A 19,328-nucleotide genomic window follows, 5' to 3' on the forward strand; every position below is an offset into this window, starting at 1 on the left:
GTTCTGTTGTCTATTAGGAGTATTGTGCCATACAGTTAGGGTTCTGCCTGAATATATGAAGCTACAGTCTTCATTCACCTAGTGCTAGAGATGCTTTCTAAATCTGTATCTTTTGAAAAGATACATTTTTTTCTGATACATTTACATTTCTGAAATATAAGTGCAAGGTAGCCATATTTCTGTGCAGTTTTGTTGTTCTTTCAGATGACATTACATTTCTTAAACTGAAATATATACGTTAGGCCTAAACTTTACTTCATAAGTGACTGACAATTTTGGGTTTCCAAATTTCTGGGTGCCCAACTTGAGATGCTGAGCTCTCACTCTCTGAAAATCAGTCCTAGCTATGGTTGAGCACCCAAAAATCACTAGTCGCTTTTGAAAACCTTGTTCTTTCATATGTGTAGGACAGTCATGCTTTGTGAATAGAAGTATATAATTCCATTGGGGTTGCCATGCAGATTTCATGATTGTAACGTGCATTATTTCTTGAGATATGCCATTTACTTCTGTCACTGTTGTGCCTGTTTGGCTATCCACATCTGTTCCTGTCTCCTTCTGATTGCCTCACTGACTGATTACACTACAAATATTTGAGCGTGCCTTAGTCTTTCTGGATGGTTTGGGCATGCGTGGTTTTGCACTTGCTTCTCTTCTTTATTTTACCTGCACCGACCTTTGGGGAGACGCGGGGGAGAGGGGGGGGGAAATGGCAAACAGCACAGGAATGAGACCAGAAATAATGGATAGGTAAAAGCTTGTTTTGTCTCCCTGTCTTTAAAACAGAGAGCAGCCACGGGGAGATGACCCAGCCAACTCTGACCATCCAGACCCATCCGTACAGGAGCTGTGAGCCAGTGGAAATGTCCTACCCCAGGGGGCAGTTCCAACCAGCCATCCGAGTGGCCGACTTGCTACAGCACATCACCCAGATGAAACGAGGACAAGGCTATGGATTTAAAGAGGAGTATGAGGTGAGAGGAACATTTGTTCACAGAAGTAAATAGAGAAGTTGCAGCAACTCTCAAGTCAGGATGGAGGCTCAGGAGTAGAGAATGATCGTTTTAAGAGGCTTTTTTTATTAATTGAATTAACTGTGATCATGTCCCCCTTTTTGCATTTCTGTGGCTAGGATTATAACCATATTCCTTTACCTTCTGTAGTGGCTCCAAGCCCACGTCTCCTATAGTGACAGTGATTATTGGGGGCTATCTGCTTCGTAGGTCCATGTAACAGGATTCTAGCATTGTAAGAGGAGATGGAGAACAGTTACAAGACCATTGGATCCATTCCTTTGTGAGTGTGGATTATAATTTAGAGTCCAAGGCTACCCTTTCCCCAAAAGAGCGGGTATAGCAGAGACTGAACAGGTGAAACAGGGAAAGAATCAGAGCTCCCTTCTCCCATTATCATTGGTTTAGTATAACTAAAGTAATGCAAGCCAAGTCTGGATAAGCAAAGTAAGCTTTTTCTTTTGATTTCTACTCCATTGCAGTCCCAAATGCTTTGTAGCAGTTGATCAAATTAAAGCACAAATTCACGAGCTGCATGTGGAACAGTAAACTCAAAGCAAGAGATACCTTTAAAGAATTACTGGCTTTTCCATTGTGCTAGAACCTCTGGCTCAGAAGTGAGAGATAAGAAGCTAGTTATTAAAAAGAGGGCCAAAAACCCAACAGGGTGGTGAGAATTAGAGAACATCAGAGAAAAAGATGGTAGAAAGAAAGATAACAAGAGACCAAGGAGGATATGAAAGAGAACTATGCAGCACCTATATGGAGAGGGGTAGGAATGAGGAAGAGAAGGAACCAGCACAATCAATCAATGAAATTCAGTTCTGGCAAGCTGTAATGGTAATGAGTGAAATAAGCTTTGTGGGGTGGCCATAAGGTGATATGTTGCAGCTTCTTTAAAATGATTCATAAATAACAGCAGCTGTGAGAAATGTGCAACTTAATGAAAGCAGTTTATTTTTAAATACTGTGAGTAAGAGTGCATTGGGCATGTAGCACTTGTGCTGGCTTATATTGTTATAAAAAGAGTATGGGAATTACCTTTCTGTGCAAGCCAAATAGCCCTGTTTTGATCTGACGACATTATAGACTCATAAGGGTGAATGTTTCTAGTTACTATAGGACAGCAGAGAGCAGATAGGGCTCAATAAGTAGCATCTCCACTATCCTGCATGCTAGGTTGACAATTAATCGATGGGCTTTGCTTAATATTGAAACAATGGGGTCTATTCTCTTATAGGTCCAAAGGGGATTTACTCAAGCAGCTCCTTGCCCCCATGAACAGTAATCAAGTTTGCACGTCACTCTCCTGCAGATGCTCCAAAGATTTAGGTCTTGATGCTAAAAGAGAAAATAAACAGTCTCTAGAGTGCATGTGGCTCTTGGCACTGGGGTTGGTAATTCTCAAAATAACCCATCAGCATAAAAAACATTAATGCAACTCCAGCTCCACGAGATAGGCCTCTCCCCAGAAAGTGCTAACCATGTGTATATATAATGATAACAATATACTGTAGATTTACATAATCCATTTCACTCCAAGAGATACCACTGGGTATTCTGCAGGTTCACAAATCACATGCAAAATCTTGCCCTGGATTAAAGGGGCACAACTGCTCTGAAGTCATCTAGATTTGCTTGATCTGTTAGACAGAAGAATTTGGCTTTCAGTACACAGTATGTAAGGAATGCTTCACTCACTGCCAAAATGCAGCCACAGCTACCACCACCAATACTACAAAGTTAGGGAGGGTGACCATATCCTATTGAAGCTACTAAGGGTTATTTCAAATTGACAGAATATATTGTCCCAAATTGGAATTTGGCTGAACAGAAGGCTAACAACTTTATTTTGCAAAAAGCACTCCAAGATCTTTAATCACAAATGGGCTAGACCTCTGTTTTATGCCTCTTCCATATATTGTGTTTTTATATATTATATAGTTTAGTACCTGTGTCACCTACAAATACATTTCTCCTTTAAAGAGCTGATTTTCTACCTTACTTTGCCATCAGGGCTCATAAATTACAATCTATTTAGTGATGTGATATCAAATAATTTTACTATTATGAAACATCTGTTTGAGCCAGGATCATCCCTCATCCATGGCAGTCTCTTATCTCTGCAAATTTTCTCCCCATGCTACTGCTGGGAAATTGAATCACAGATTTATTTTAAAGGTACCTCTCTCCCTCATAAGTTTGTAATAATGGCAAAGTTTTAAGCCAAGTGTGCTGCTAAAACGTACATGCCTGTTAGGTGTGCAGAAAGCAGGATCTGTGTGCGCGTTTGGTGTTGTGTGAGCACTCGGTTTACACTTTGAATGCAGGGATTTGTCAGCAAACAAGGAGCAGGTGCATTTTGGCTGAGTGTTTGACCTGGCCCTTCACGAGTGCTGTTGTTATTTAATAAATATATAAAATGTGACACTAACGACAGGGATTGATAACATTGATCAGAATGAGGCACAACGTGGGCATGGCTTGTTTAAATGTCACTCATTCAACCTTCAGTACCCTTTAGTTCTAACTTGCATCACCCCAATCCTAGTCTAAGGTTCCTATGAGCAAAGACTGCCAGTGTGGAAGGTGAGGAAGACAGATGGCCAAATTCATTTTCATTTGTGGTTGAGGACAACATTGATACAGCTCCCCAGAAGTGAATAGCTTACTGCATACCCATGCTGCACTACTGGGGTATTTTATTTATTTTGGATTTTGTGGCTGGTACTTAAGGCATTTCAGGATGGACTTCTCGCTGCCTATTATTGAGTGTGAAGTCTGGCTTTTATCCCATTCATAAAATCATAGAATCTCAGGGTTGGAAGAGACCTTAGGAGGTCATCTAGTCCAACCCCCTGCTCAAAGAAGGACCAACCCCAACTAAATCATCCCAGCCAGGGCTTTGTCAAGCCAGGCTTTAAAAACCTCTAAGGATGGAGATTTCACCACTCCCTAGGTAACCCATTCCAGTGCTTCACCACCCTCCTAGTGAAATAGTTTTTCCTAATATCCAACCTAGATTTCCCCCACTGCAACTTGAGACCATTGCTCCTTGTTCTGTCATCTGCCACCACTGAGAACAGCCTATCTCCATCCTCTTTTGAACCCTCCCCACTTCAGGTGAATGAAAACTGCTATCAAATCCCCCCTCACTCTTCTCTTCTGCAGACTAAATAAGCCCAGTTCCCTCAGCCTCTCCTGATAAGTCATGTGCACAAGCCCCCTAAACATTTTCATTGCCCTCTGCTGGACTCTCTGCAATTTGTTCACAGTCTTTCTGTACGTGGGGCCCAAAACTGGATGGAGTACTCCAGGTGTGGCCTCACCTGTGCCACATAGATGAGAACAATCACTTCCCTCATTCTGCTGGCAGCACGCCTACTAATGCAGCCCAATATCCCATTAGCCTTCTTGACAACAAGGGCACACTGTTGACTCATATCCGGCTCCTCGTCCACTGTAATCCCCAGGTCCTTTTCTGCAGAACTGCTGCCTAGCCATTCGGTCTCTAGTCTGTAGCAGTGCATGGGATTCTTCCATCCTAAGTGCAGGATTCTGCACTTGTCCTTGTTGAACCTCATCAGATTTCTTTTGGCCCAATCCTCCAATTTGTCTAGGTCATTCTGGACCCTATCTCTACCCTCCATCTTATCTACCTCTCCTCCAGCTTAGTGTCATCCATGAATTTGCTGAGGGTGCAATTAATCCCATCATCCAGATCATTGATAAAGATGTTGAACAAAACCGGCCCCAGGACCAACCCCTGGGGCACTCCACTTGATACTGGCTGCCAACTACACATTGAGCCATTGACCACTACCTGTTGAGCCTGACAATTTAGCCAGCTTTCTATCCACCTTATAGTCCATTCATCCAATCTACACTACTTTAACTTGCTGGCAAGAATACTGTGGGAGACCTTATCAAAAGCTTTGCTAAAGTCAAGGTATATCACGTCCACCACTTTCCCCATATCCACAGAACCAGTTATCTCAACATAGAAGGCAATCAGGTAAATCCATGACTGCTTCTGATCACCTTCCTCTCCTCCAAGTGCTTCAAATGGATTCCTTGAGGACCTGCTCCATTATTTTTCCAGGGACTGAGGTGAGGCTGACTGGTCTGTAGTTCCCCAGATTCTCCTTCTTCCCTTTTTAAAAGATGGGCACTATATTTGCCTCTTTCCAGTTGTCTGAGGCTGCCACAAATTTTCAAAGATAATGGCTCTGCAATCACATTAGCCAGCTCCCTCAGCACTCTTGGATGCATTACAACCAGCCCCATGAACTTGTGTATGTCCAACTTTTCTAAATAGTCCTGAACCTCTTCTTCCACCACTGAGGGCTGCGCATCTCCTCCCCATACTGTGTTGCCCAGTGCAGCAGTCTGGGAGCTGACCTTGTCTGTGAAGATTGAGGGGAAAAAAAAGCATTGAGTACTTCAGCTTTTTCCACATCATCTGTCACTAGGTTGCCTCCCCTATTCAGTAAGGGTCCCACACTTTCCCTGACCTTCTTTTTGTTGTTAACATATCTGTAGAAACCCTTTTTGTTACCCTTCACATGCCTTGCTAGCCACAGCTCCAATTGTGCTTTGGCCTTCCTGATTACACCCCTGCATGCTCTAGAAATATTTTTATACTCCTCCCGACTCATTTGTCCAGGTTTCCACTTCTTGTAAGCTTCCTTTTTGTGTTTAAGCTCACTGAAGATTTCTCTGTTAAGCCAAGCTGGTCGCCTGCCATATTTGCTATTCTTTGTGCACATCAGGATGGTTTGTTCCTGCTCCCTCAGTAAGGCTTCTTTAAAATACAGCCAGCTCTCCTGGACTCCTTTCCCCCTCATATTAGCCTCCCTGGGGATCCTGCTCATCAGTTCCCTGAGTGAGTCAAAGTCTGCTTTTCTGAAGTCTAGGGTCTGTATTCTGCTGCTCTCCTTTCTTCCTTGTGTCAGGATCCTGAATTCGACCATTTCATGGTCACTGCTGCCCAGGTTTCCATCCCCTACCAATTCTTCCCTGTTTGTGAGCAGCAGGCCAAAAGGAGCACGGCCCCAGTTGGTTCCTGCAGCACCTGCACCAGAAAGTTGTCCCTGACACTCTCCAAAAATTTCCGCCGAAGCGGGACCCGGAGCGGAAGGACCCCCCGCCGCTGAATTACCGCCAAAAACCCGGCTGCACTTCAGCGGTGGGTCCCACTTTGGCGGTAATTCAGCAGTGGGGGGTCCTTTTGCCCCGGAGCAGAAGGACCCCCCGCCGGCGAAGACCAAGAGCAGAAGAAGCTCCGGGGGCCCGGGCCCTGCAAGAGTTTTCCGGGGCCCCCGGAGCAAGTGAAGGACCCCGCTTCAGGGCCCCTGAAAAACTCTCATTTTGCCCCACTTCCCCCCCCCCGGTGGCCCTGCCCCGTCTGTCCTTCCTGAACAGTTTATACCCATCCATGACAGTGCTCCAGTCATGTGAGTTACCCCACCAAGTCTCTGTTATTCCAGTCACATCATAGATCCTTGACTGTGCCAGGACTTCGAGTTCTCCCTGCTTGTTTCCCAGGCTTCTTGCATTCGTGTACAGGCACCTAAGATAACTAGCCGACTGCCCTACTTTCTCAGTAGGAATGAGGAGGCCTCCCCTGTTACATCCTTCTTCTTGTGTTTCCTCCTGGTATCCCACTTCCCCACTTACCTCCGGGCTTAGGTCTCCATCCCCCGGAGAACCTAGTTTAAAGCCCTCCTCACTAGGTTAGCAAACCTACCTGCAAAGATGCTCTTCCCTCTCTTCATTAGGTGGATCCCATCTCTTCCTAGCAATCCTTCTTCCTGGAACAGCATCCCATGGTTGAAGAATCCAAATCCCTCTTTCCGACACCACCTGCGCAACCACGCATTTACCTCCACAGTTTGATGGTCCCTACCTGAGCCTTTTCCTTCAACAGGGAGGATGGACAAGAACGAGACTTGCGCCTCAAACTCCTTTATCCTTCTTCCCAGAGCTACGTAGTCTGCAGTGACCCGCTCAAGGTCATTCTTGGTGCCCACATGGAGTATCACTGGTGCCCACATGGAAAAGTAAGAAGGGATAGTGGTCCAAAGGCTTGATCAATCTCGGCAGACATTCCGTCACATCCTGAATTCTAGCTCCACGCAAGCAGCACGTTTCTCGAGTTTCCAGGTCTGGACAGCAGATGGATGACACCGTCCCCCTTACGAGGGAATCCCTGACCACCATCACCTGTCTCCTCCTCTTGGGAGTGGTGGTCGTGGAACCCCCATCCCTAGGACAATGCATCCCATGCCTTCTGGTCGATGGGGTCTCCTCCTTATCTCTTCCCTCAGATGACTCTTCCAAACCATTCTCTGCTGTAGTACTTGTGCAGAGAGCCTGAAAATGATTTCTTACCTCTATCCGCATTGGGGGTACATGGGTTCTCCTCTTTCTTCTTCTGGAGGTCACATGCTGCCAATTTTCTTCCCCGTTCTGCACTGCCCTCTCTGATTCTTTAGTATACTGTGCCTGCAGTACCAAACGCTGACTTCTATCCAGAAAGTCTTCATTTTCTCTGATGCACCACAGGGTTGATACTTGGGTCTCTAGTCCTTTAACCTTCTCTTCCAATATGAAGACCAGCTTGTACTTCATACAGATGAAGTCACTTCTGTACTCTGGGAGAAAGACAAACATGGCACATCCTGTGCAGGTCACAACAGCTGATCGCTCACTATCCATATTGTCTTCCTTCTAAGAGCCTCTTCAGATGTTGTATTTACTGCTCACAGAAGCCTGAAAGGCAAAAACTCTGTGGGAACTCCCCACTGCAGGCAAACTCCCAGGCAAACTCTCTCTGATGGCTTCTCTGTTCGCCGCTCACTCGGTTCACAGTCCTTACTTCCAGCTACAAATTCCATGTACATCTGAGGGAACAGAATCCTTTTGTTATCTATAAATTATATAATAAATTATAAATACTGTTTGTTTCCTAACTGGTAGAGATCTTATTTACATTTTACAAAAACTTCTGTAGGAAAAGAGCATTGAAAATTAAGACCCAGATCTTGTGAACACTGAAATTCTACAAACGACCAGAAAGCACTTAACTAAATAAACAAGTGCAGAATAGTCACTCTTGATCATAAAATGAGGAAAAAGTAAAGAGCTAGCAACACATAAATAAAACATCTGATTTAAATTTGAACAATCGTTTTGATTTTTTTTAATCATGACTTTTATCTACCCTGCTTTAAATAATAAAATTATTTTGATTTTCAAACTAGCAGAATGAAAACTAGTTACAAGTTTTTTATATTGCACCAGAAACAGAAATCCTGTCTCATCTCAGCAGTGTGGAAATGCTTGTTATATAAATAAAACTTCTAGGGTAGAATTTCAGATGTGGTCTCCCTTTTGTGGATGCAGTTTAATTTGTGCCTGTTACTTTTGCACTTCTGAGAGAGTTTGTGCCTCTGCTTACCGGGCAATGTGGCCTAGTGGCCAGAGTCCCTAGAACCACCCCTGGTTACAGGGCAGTACGGCCTAGTGGCCAGAGGCTCTCCCACTCCACTGGGTCCCAGCCTCTGGCCCTAACCATGGTGTAGGACCTTGCCCTGGCTCAGCGTGGAGGGTCCTGCCAAAACATGTTGAGGCTTGCCGGGGCAAGGTACCAGTCCATAATCCGCCCCCACCCCAGGTCGCTTCCTACTGGCTTGAGTGTTGACGTCTCCCACGAGTCTCTAGGTTCCCTATGGGCCTCCGGGTCAGTCACTTCCCTGAGTTCCTTCTGTGGTAGGGCTTCAAGCCAGCCTGGAGAGGCTTTAGATCCCAGTGCCTCTGCCTGCAGTAGCTGGTCCTCCTCAGGAGCTTCCCAGTCAGGTCATAGAATATCAGGGTTGGAAGGGACCTCAGGAGGTCATCTAGTCCAACCCCCTGCTCAAAGCAGGACCAATCTCCAGATAGATTTTTGCCCCAGATCCCTAAATGGCCCCCTCAAGGATTGAACTCACAACCCTGGGTTTAGCAGGCCAATGCTCAAACGACTGAGCTATCCCTCCCCCGCAGGTCCTTCCCTTGTGGCTGCCAGCCCAGACTGAGCTGGGCTCCCTCCTTTTATACTCCCAGAGCACTTGGAGCATGCCCAGTAAGGATAGGGCGGGACTTCTGCCATCAGTGCTACCAGCCTGACACTGCTGGGGCTGGTGCGGGGCGGTGCTGCCCCATCACAACTTCCATTTCAGCTGTAGATGCAAATATTAACAGCCACACCTCTACCTACCTCATTGCCGATCAGAGATCCAGAGGTTAGTGATGCAGTTACTCCAATTTGTTCATCTTGCTAATGAAAAAGCATTTGCACAAATGGTACCCTCAAACAGGGAATCTGTGCCTTCCATTCAAACAGAGATTGATATCTTAGTATAGTGTAAAATAACTCAGTGTTCAGTGAGAAGAACAATCATCAGCTTCCTCTTGAATCTTCTGAGGTCGTATCAGGCCAGTGGTTTCTTTCAGCAGAAAGCCTCATCAATTTATATGGGAAGTTTCATGCTCAAATCAATGGCAGGATAGAGTTATTTGAACATAAGAACAGCCATGCTGAGTCAGACCAATGGACTGTCTAGCCCAGTATCCTGTCTTCCAACAGTGGCCACTGGTGGTGCGTCAGAGGGAATGAACAGAACAGGTAATCATTAAGTGATCCATCCCCTGTCACCCATTCCCACCTTCTGGCAAACAGAGGCTAGGGACACTTCAGAGCATGGTTTTGCATCCTTGCCCATTTTGGCCATTGATGGACCTATCCTCCATGAACTTATCCCATTCTTTTTTGAAGCCTGTTATAGTCTTGGCCTTCACAACATCCTCTGGCAAAGAGTTCCACAGGTTGACTGTGCATTGCATGAAGAAATACTTCCTTTTGTTTGTTTTAAGCCAGCTGCCTATTAATTTCATTTGGTGACCCCTAGTCCTTGTGTGATATGAATGAGTAAATAACACGTCCTAATTTACTTTCTCCACACTCGTCATGATTGTATAGATCTCTATCATATCCCCCCCTTAGTCGTCTCTTTTCCAAGCTGAAAAGTCTCAGTCTTATTAATTTCTCCTCATATGGAAGCTGTCCCATACCCCTAATAATTTTTGTTGCCCTTTTCTGTACCTTTTCCAATTGCAATATATCTTTTTTGAGATGGGGCGACCAGAACTGCACACAGTATTCAAGATGTGGGCATACCATAGATTTATATAAAGGCAATATGATATTTTCTTTCTTATTATCAATCTCTTTCTTAATGATATGGGTTTTATTGGATCTGACTGCATCCCCTTTGGCTGGACAGGACACCATCACCCTGGTATAAATATGATGAGGTGGGATTTTTTTTCTTCTCAAAAGTTTATGATTAGATTGCTAATGACTATTGCCGTGCTCTGGTCAATCTACTGTAACTAGATCCTAATGTAAAAATAAGGCACCTTTTTCCCTTCTCTTTGAAGATGAAAATGAGCCTCCCACACCCACTTTGTTATGCTTATTTTTTTGCCCAGGAGATTAGCTGCTGTTATGTAGCAATTCTCTGTAAAAGGAAATAGAAGTGTGATCAAAGCCCTCACCAATTACTGTTATCACCTCTTGCTCCTGGGCTTTTGAACTGGGTCTTGCCTTCGCTGTTGTCAACAGCATTCATAGGTGTACCTGACATTATCTGTCCTGGAACTGTATGAGAGGAAATTCAAGATCTGCCAGAAAGTTGCTCAGATCACGTTTTATTGCAATGTCAGGTTTGTAGATCCTAGTTATTATGTCTCTCTTCCATCCCCACTCAGACACAATAATAGACCTGGATGGCTTGTGAAGATGCATGTGAGTTTATTTTCAGATTTGGGCTATTGCAAACCACCCGCTGCAGTGAAGGCAAAATAAAGTCTCCAAGGGTTAAATTAAAAGAACCATTATTTCCTAAGACTCCTAAATAATATAGTTTGTAACACTGCTATTATTCTCTTGGAACACTGCATTTGCTTACAAGTCGTGCTTGGGGATGACAAAGTGACAGAAAATCTCAGGGGAAGGTATGTAGGGTGGCCATTTACATTCCCAACACTGAGCAAAGCCAGGATGGTGCTACAGCTGAGAGTTCATGTTTGTGGTTTTCTGTCTCAGCTGTGAGAAGCTATGCAAGTGGCACTAAGAGAAGGTTAGTACCAGCTGTGTCCCAAAAGGGAACGCTGCTCCTACTTCTCTGAACTGCCTATGCTGAAGTTTCCCTGGCTATGTCTTGAGTGATCATCCCAATTTACAGACACTTCAAGCCACGTTGCAAAGAGGGGAAAGTCTGCCTACCGGGCCATGTCCCAGGAGATGTGCCTTTTTCCTGGCTATTTCCATAAGAACCTTCATTTTGGAAAATGGTCCATATGATTATATCCAAAGGGACTCATGTGACCAAGTCAGAGGGTGGTTCAAATGTGAGGAGTGGGATGTGGGACCTCCCCCTCCAAGAAACAAATCCCAGGTTTATAACTGTGGCCATGTCCTTCAGCTGTGTGTCTGGATGTACATTTTATGCAGCATTTGATTCTCAATCCCTGTGTAGTACAAAGACAATGGCTATAATATCCTTCTGTGTGGGCAAGGTGGGAAAGCCTTGCAGGACTTCCTTTAAGAAAACTAGCAGAAGGTATTGTGTAGTTACTGAAGACTGGCATCCCACTGTTGTTAATCCAGAAATAGGAGAAACCACCTTATATACTTTCCATTTAAATATCCTACAAGACTGAGTTCTGCATTTCAGCCATCTGGTCTTTCTCAGGAGTATATGTGTGTGAAACCCTCACAGACCCTGCACTGCAGGGGGAACATCGCTCACTCTATAAATATGCCGCCAGAAGCAAATGCTCTTCCCCATTACCTTTAGGTCCATACTTGCATGAGGAAAATGATTCTTAGCCAGCATAAGCCAAAGGTGCTAATGGTCTCTGCAGAGCTGGGCCTTTTGCATAATCCAATTTGCCTTTTTCTCTTTGAGAACAGCTGGTTGGTTGGTTGAGTACTGAATTATGCATCGCCTTTATTTTTGCCCAGCTTTGTCATGTTAAACCACCTGAAGGCATTGACCGCTGTTTTTATAAACCCTCTTCCACTGTTTATTTTTCAGGCTCTACCCGAGGGGCAGACGGCATCTTGGGATACGGCCAAGGAAGATGAAAACCGCAATAAGAATAGATATGGGAACATCATCTCCTGTAGGTGCAAATTCAAATTAAATTGAGCTTACTGTATGTGTTTGTCAGCATCTGGACAGATGTTCGAGAGCCTAAATAAAGAAAAATGGCTCAAAATGCCCAGCCTTTGAACAGTTTGATTAGTTAGTTGCAGGCTAAGGTTCTTGTTATGATTTCTCTCCCCTCTCCCTCCACCCCCACCCCACACTGTGCGTTTCAGATTTTGTACTTAAGGGCAAAATCCTGCTGTCAGATTTTCACAGTGGACTGTGATGCCAATAGTCTGTTCTGTCTCTACATACACAGAGCTTTCAATACCACAAATGGGAGTTCAAGGGGCAACTAGGAATATCAGAGCTGAGATGTGGATCAGAGAACAGAATTTTTACCTTAGACTAGAAGTTGATAGACTCTAGTCTGTAGAGCACTTACTGGTGGTCTCCAGAGAGCTGGTTGCTTATATGGAGTAAGCTCTGTTCCTGTTTCCTCTTAAATCACATTGACAGCTAAAATAACATTAAACACTTCCCAATCCTACCTGCTCAAGTAAGCAATTGGTGTAGTTGCTACAGGGATGTTATGGGATTGTAAATGAGATGGGAGGTGTGTGAGACCCTCTCTCTCTATTGAGATATGTTCAGCAGCATGGAAGCTATTTTAGAACCCATGTATTAGATCATTGATATAAGAAATTGACCCAGGAACACAAACGGACACTTTTTGAGAGTTCCATTGAAGTCAGGAGAGTCATGCTAGTGTAAATGAGGGGGAAATTAGACACCATGCATTTATATATTTTATGTTGACCAGAGAAAAAATACCTTTTTGCAAACAAAGAATGGTCTTATGGTTAAGCCACTCGACTCTGACTCATCAGATTTAGAATTCGTTCTTGGATCTGGCCCAGCTTTCTGGGTGACTTGGGAGAAGTCACCGTCTGCCTGTCTGCCTTAGATCACCATTCATAAAATGAGGCTAATAATACTGCTTATGTCACATCTTTTCTCTGTTTTGACAGTTTAGATTGAGTTCCTACTCTGGAGAATTTACAGTGTTCTACTATGTGTTTATAGGGTGCCTAGCACAATGCGATGTATAAAATAATAATAATTAGTCAGGATGGGCAAACTGTGCGGGATAAAATAAGCTCTTCCTCTGCCTAGACACTTGGTCAATACCCAAACCAAATCTTTTAATTTTATTTAGTTTGAACAAGTTTGCACATTTTGGTTAGTTGGGATTTTTTGCTTTTGTTTTTTTGTTTGGTTTGTCTGTGTTCCAGCTGGACGTGGTTTAACCTGCATAATCTGATGAAGCAACAGAATTAAACAATGGGTCTGAGCCAAAACCCTGGATCTAGATAGTTTCCATCTGCCTGCAGGGAAGATCTAGATTTGGATCCTAAGTTTATGGCTCCGGCTCATGTCTAAACAGAATGAAATCACTATAACAAATGAAAAAAGAAACTGAACTAATTCTGTAGCATTAGGAGCCTACCTAATCATGAACTGAGATCCACTAATACATTTTGAGTATAATTTATTTTCCAGTTTCCAGATCTGTGGCACCAGTGATATAAAAACAACAACTCAAGCAACAGGCTATTGGGCATGGTGTAGAATGGCTAGAAACCTTTTGATCTAGAGGAATAATGATGGGATTGAAAGTAAATCAGGAATTCCTTAATTTTAATCCCAATTTTGCAACTGATTTACTTTGTGGCATCGGGCAGGTCACTTAACCTCCTTGCTTCTGTTTCTCCATCTGTAAAATGGAGATGGTAGTACTGGAGTGAATACTTGTCCAGTGTGTTTGAAGAAGAAAGTGTCCTGTATTTATGAGTGGTGTATGTAATGAGGAAAATATGTGAGATGATTTTTTCAGGTAGTTTTGAGTAAGCAGAGGACATGACTGAAGATGGAGGACAGAAGCAACTAAGCTATAGTTACTGTCCAATTTAGGACTCGGAAAAATACACATAGTGAAATCAAACAAGGTGAATGGGAAATGACACAGTGGGGAACTGTCCATAATGTTGCGTGCTTGAAGTTAATTACTTGAGATTTTTAAATAGACTCAAATGGAATTATTTAATCAAAGATTAACTATCTGAGATTAGTAGAGCGCTATACAGAATACAGAAATAATAGATACATTCTGACCCTTAATATAAGGTAAAAACCTGGCCTCTGTGTCTCTCTCATCTGTAAATGATGAGATTCAAGCAGATAGTACTCACCGATCTGACTTTCAAATCCCTTGTCTTTTATAGAGCATGAGTCAGAGAAACTCCTTTTTGTAAAGGAAAATTGCTTTCCTGCGATTAATTTCACTATGTGTCTTGTTTTGACATTTTTGTTTTACCTAATTACTTATGGAATTTCTTTTACGGAATTTTTAGGTTACATGATCAATAAACTAAAGGGAATTCTAATCTGATCATTATTACTGACAGCTGTTATAACCGGCAGTTTTACGGAGTTAAAAACATCTTTCAATGGGTCATTGTTTCATCCATTACAGAACCCATCTGTAATAACAATGATTCCTTATCAATCACACAGTCCATTACAGAAAACATCTGCCATAACATGAATCCCTTATCAGTCACACGGTTTTGTTTATAACTTACTTCTATAGACTTTTTTTATCAGTTTGATGAGTCTTTTCCCTGACATGTATAATCCCACAGATTTGGAGGCACCAACCATAATGAAGTAAAGCCCAATACTTGATCACATGAAGTTCCTGAATCCAGGTCACTTACAGATCAAGAACCAACACTCTGGCCTTAGAATTCAAACATACTCTTTTCTAATATCTTAAAGAGTCTGGCACAATAGTTAATATGTGAAGGAGTTTAATCTACAATAAAAAGAGGATTTAAGGGGTTAATATTTATTAACAGGTACTAACAACTAGGATGAATTGTTGTCTGACAAAGTGTTGTGCTGCCTTTTGGCTATAAATATAAATACAGTAGGAATCAAGAGGGAGGAGGTGATGTTTTTGAATATGGAAATCCAAAATGTAATCAAAGCTAAGGAAGAGGTGTTTGCAAGGTCTAAAACATCGTAATATAAGGTCAGGTCCAGAGGCAGAGAGGGTGAAAAGGCATAGATAAGAAAAGTGGAGGTAGAGAAGGAGACGAAGGATGCACACAAGCATAAGATAAATAACAAGATTGAGTTTTTTCCCCTCAAATACATATTGAATCAAGAGTACAGAGGAGGAGACAATAGACCTTCTAAGAGACAGGAAGGAGAGTTTAGTAACAGAAGAGATAGGAACAGATAAATGGAATGAAATTCTTTGCCTCACAATTTCCAAGGTGTCTCAGGATGGATGCTATTAAAGGGAAAGAAAGTGTCCAAGGAAGAAAGGAGATATCTGAAGAGCCTATGGGCCTGTTCCAACATCCATTGAAATCAATGGAAGTCTTTGCCGTGACTTGAAGGACTGACCATTGGATCTGGCCTTATACATGTCCCTCCTGTGCAAAAATGCCTGGAGAGGAACAAAAAAAATTCAAAATGTTGACTCCAGTGGAGTCTACATAATTTCCCTGCTGGGACACGGGACCAGGAGAGTATGCACTAGCCAGGAGGCCAGGCCAGAAATCAAGCAGAATTCAGGTATCAAAAGGAATCTTTTCTCCCAGACTCAGGGGTCCTGGGCAGCAGTGTAGCATCCCCTTTCTTACTCTTCTTGAGCCCAAACCAGGAGGCATGATGCTATTAGCTGGACTCTGTGATCCCTCTGAGTGTGACTCTCAAAGCACATAGCAGGAGTTAATGATGCTTCCAACAGTTCATAGAATCATAGAATATCAGGATTAGAAGGGACCTCAGGAGGTCATCTAGTCCAACCCCTGCTCAAAGCAGGACAATCCCCAACTAAATCATCCCAGCCAGGGCTTTGTCAAGCCTGACCTTAAAAACCTCTAAGGAAGGAGATTCCACCACCTCGTTCCAGTGCTTCACCACTCTCCTAGTGAAAACGTTTTTCCTAATATCCAACCTAAACCTCCCCCACTGCAACTTGAGACCATTGCTCCTTGTTCTGTCATCTGCTACCACCAAGAACAGTCTAGATCCAGCCTCTTTGGAACCCCCTTTCAGGTAGTTGAAAGCAGCTATCAAATCCCCCCTCATTCTTCTCTTCTGCAGACTAAACAATCCCAGTTCCCTCAGCCTCTCCTCATAAATCATGTGCTCCAGCCCCCTAATCATTTTTGTTGCCCTCCACTGGACTCTTTCCAATTTTTCCATATCCTCCTTGTAGTGTGGGGCCCAAAACTGGACACAGTACTCCAGATGAGGCTTCACCAATGTTGAATAGAAGGGAATGATCACATCCCTCAGTCTGCTGACAATGCCCCTACTTATATAGCCCAAAATGCCATTAGCCTTCTTGGCAACAAGGGCACACTGTTAACTCATATCCATCTTTTTGTCCACTGTAACCCCTAGGTACTTTTCTGAAGAACTGCTGCTTAGCCATTCGGTCCCTAGTCTGTAGCAGTGCATGGGATTCTTCTGTCCTAAGTGCAGGACTCTGCACTTGTTCTCGTTGAACCTCATCAGATTTCTTTTGGCCCAGTCCTCTAATTTGTCTAGGTCCCTCTGTATCCTATCTGTACCCTCCAGCGTATCTACCACTCCTCCCAGTTTAGTGTCATCTGCAAACTTGCTGAGGGTGCAGTTCCAACTCCAGTATCTGCTGGGGCTTTATTCTCCAGCCACATAAAATGAATAGCTCCCATTGATGACAGTGGGAGTTATCCATATGCTGGTTTGGGAGAACCAGGCCCCTGGGAGAGAATAAAAGGGATTTTCACCACATAGTGTGGCTTCTCTGTTGGTCCTGTCAGCCTGTCTGATGATTGATTTCATTGGGAATTATGCCTAAGTGAAGACAAGAAGATCAGGCTCAGAAAAATGACAGCAGACCTGGAAATAGAACCCAGGAGTCCTGACTCCCTATAGGCCAATCATGAGAAGGAGATGTGTCCTCATTGAGTACATGCTACAAAATTCTGAGCAAACGGTATCTTGGGAAATGGTGAATGAAACCACTGCACCTTTAACAAACTGCATAATTGTGGTTCAAATGCAATTGCTGGCAAAAGCCAGAGTCTGCACTGATTAGTTTTACAATTTTACTTATTAAAAGGCTACAGATGCCAATTAAGATGGTTTGCTAAATATTTCTATTACTGTTTCACCGCTCCAGGAACAGGAACCACAGGTCCCCATGGGAAGGGCATTGAAGGGCTTTCTGATTTTGCTGTAATTTCTGTAAGTGCCTCTGTTGTAACCTCTCACAGTAGCACCACTCCATGAATCACAGCACAGCTTATCCTTACACTCCTTTGGGTAATGATACAGTATGAGGACTATCTTTCCCGGCTCACTCCTCCTTCTCAGCACTGTGTTAAAACAGGGCACTGACCTTTCTGTGCAGATACCAGTAGGTCTTTCTCCCAATCCCAACTCTTGCAGTTGCAAACAGCCCAAACTGCATTGGAAGAGGTCAAGTTCCACTGCACATGGGGAAAGGATGCAGAGACTCAGCACAGTGGGTCCTGGTTCCCTTGAGTGTTGTGAAGCTCTGCTTTGTGGGGCTCCCTGCAAACCAGTACACAGAGGTGTTTTGGGGGAGCCGGGGAGTTGATTAGAGGTCATGTCTTCATAACCACACAGATCCTTCAGCTTTCTTGCTGCGGCGGTGGAATGTGTCTTCTGTGCGGGAATTACTTTAGCCTTGAGGTTTCCTCAATGCTGGGGGGGATATCCTAGCAGAACTCAGTACAGTGCCAAGATACATGGGCTGTGTGTCTGGGTTTAGGATTTAGCCTTTAATGTAAAGATCTGAAAAAGCAAGCAAAGACTGGGGGAATAAATGAAGAGTCCTCTTTGTAGACCAGGGACCAGTGAGGAAGCAGGAATCTGTTTGCCTGTATATGGACAAATCAAAATGTGCCTAGGGTGAAACAATTTAGAATAATTTTGAGGCCTGGGTTTTTAGTCCTCCAAAATGTTTGGGGGTGTCTGGTGTTGAGGTTTTGGTTTGTCCCATTATATAGATAAGAAAACATGGCAACTGTTGTTGGACTTTTGGTCCAGATTTTCACTGCATCTCCCCCTAGCCATTCAAAGTCAGGGATGCTGAGATCTGAGACCGTCTCTGGGTGATGGGGTCGGGGGGAAGAGGGAATGCAGAAGTAAATTGCAACTTGGATCTGTGAGGCAAAAACCTTAACTTGTTTCAAGACTGAGTTTGATAAATTTATGGAGGGGATGGTCTGATGAGACTGCCTATAAGGGCACGTAGCCGATCTGCCACCGCTAGCAGCAAATATCTCCAATGGTTGGTGATAGGATATGAGATGGGGAGGGCCCTGAATTACTACAGCAAATTCTTTCCCATGTGTCTGGCTGGTGGGTCTTGCTCACATGCTCAGGGTCAATTGATTGCGGTATATGGGGCTGTGAAGGAATTTCCCCCTGGGTCAGATCAGCAGAGAGACTGGGTTTTTTTGCCTTCCTCTGCATTATGGGTCACTTGCAGGTTTAAACTAGTGTACAGGTGGATTCTCTGCAACTTTAAATCTTTAAATCATGATCTGAGGGCTTCAGTAACATAGCCAGAGATTAGGAGTCTATTACAGGAGTGGGAGGGTGAGGTTCTGTGGCCTGTATGTGCAGGAGGTCAGACTAGATGATCATGATGGTGCCTTCTGGCTTTAAAGTCTGATAGTCTAAGACAGGACAACAAGTCTTTCCCTCTTCTTTTCCCCTGGGCTGAGCACTGTCCCCAGCATGGAGTGGGATGCCTGCTGTCAAAGGGAAGTGCTGTTCCTAGTACCCCAGGAGTAATTACAGCTGAGTCAGCCAGAATTCTCCCAGGGTTCCTGCTGCAGTGCAGTCCCTCAAGCCTCCAAAACAGACCAGGACTTGAAAGCCATGATTTGGGCCATAGAAATAGAAAATACAGAACAGAAGGCAAAGAGAATCCTACAGGGAAACTTTAAAAAAAAAGAAAATGTTTTGAAATATCCTTTGGGATGGAGAAAATTGTGAGGGAACATCATTGACGTAT

The 19,328-nt window shown here is 43.7% G+C and overlaps 1 protein-coding gene across 6 annotated transcripts in view; it reads left to right on the forward strand.

The window, feature by feature from the left end:
• Positions 1-19,328, forward strand: part of PTPRT (protein tyrosine phosphatase receptor type T) — a 709,404-nt gene that overhangs the window by 653,910 nt on the left and 36,166 nt on the right. For all 6 annotated transcript variants that reach the window (XM_044985246.1, XM_044985247.1, XM_044985248.1 and 3 more), the window contains 2 exons: positions 787-974; positions 12,158-12,245. In XM_044985246.1, coding sequence (XP_044841181.1) covers positions 787-974; positions 12,158-12,245 — 276 coding nt within the window. The remainder of the gene's footprint in view (positions 1-786; positions 975-12,157; positions 12,246-19,328) is intronic.

The sequence above is a fragment of the Mauremys mutica genome, chromosome 13, assembly GCF_020497125.1.
Source record: "Mauremys mutica isolate MM-2020 ecotype Southern chromosome 13, ASM2049712v1, whole genome shotgun sequence".
Classification (NCBI taxonomy): domain Eukaryota; kingdom Metazoa; phylum Chordata; order Testudines; family Geoemydidae; genus Mauremys; species Mauremys mutica.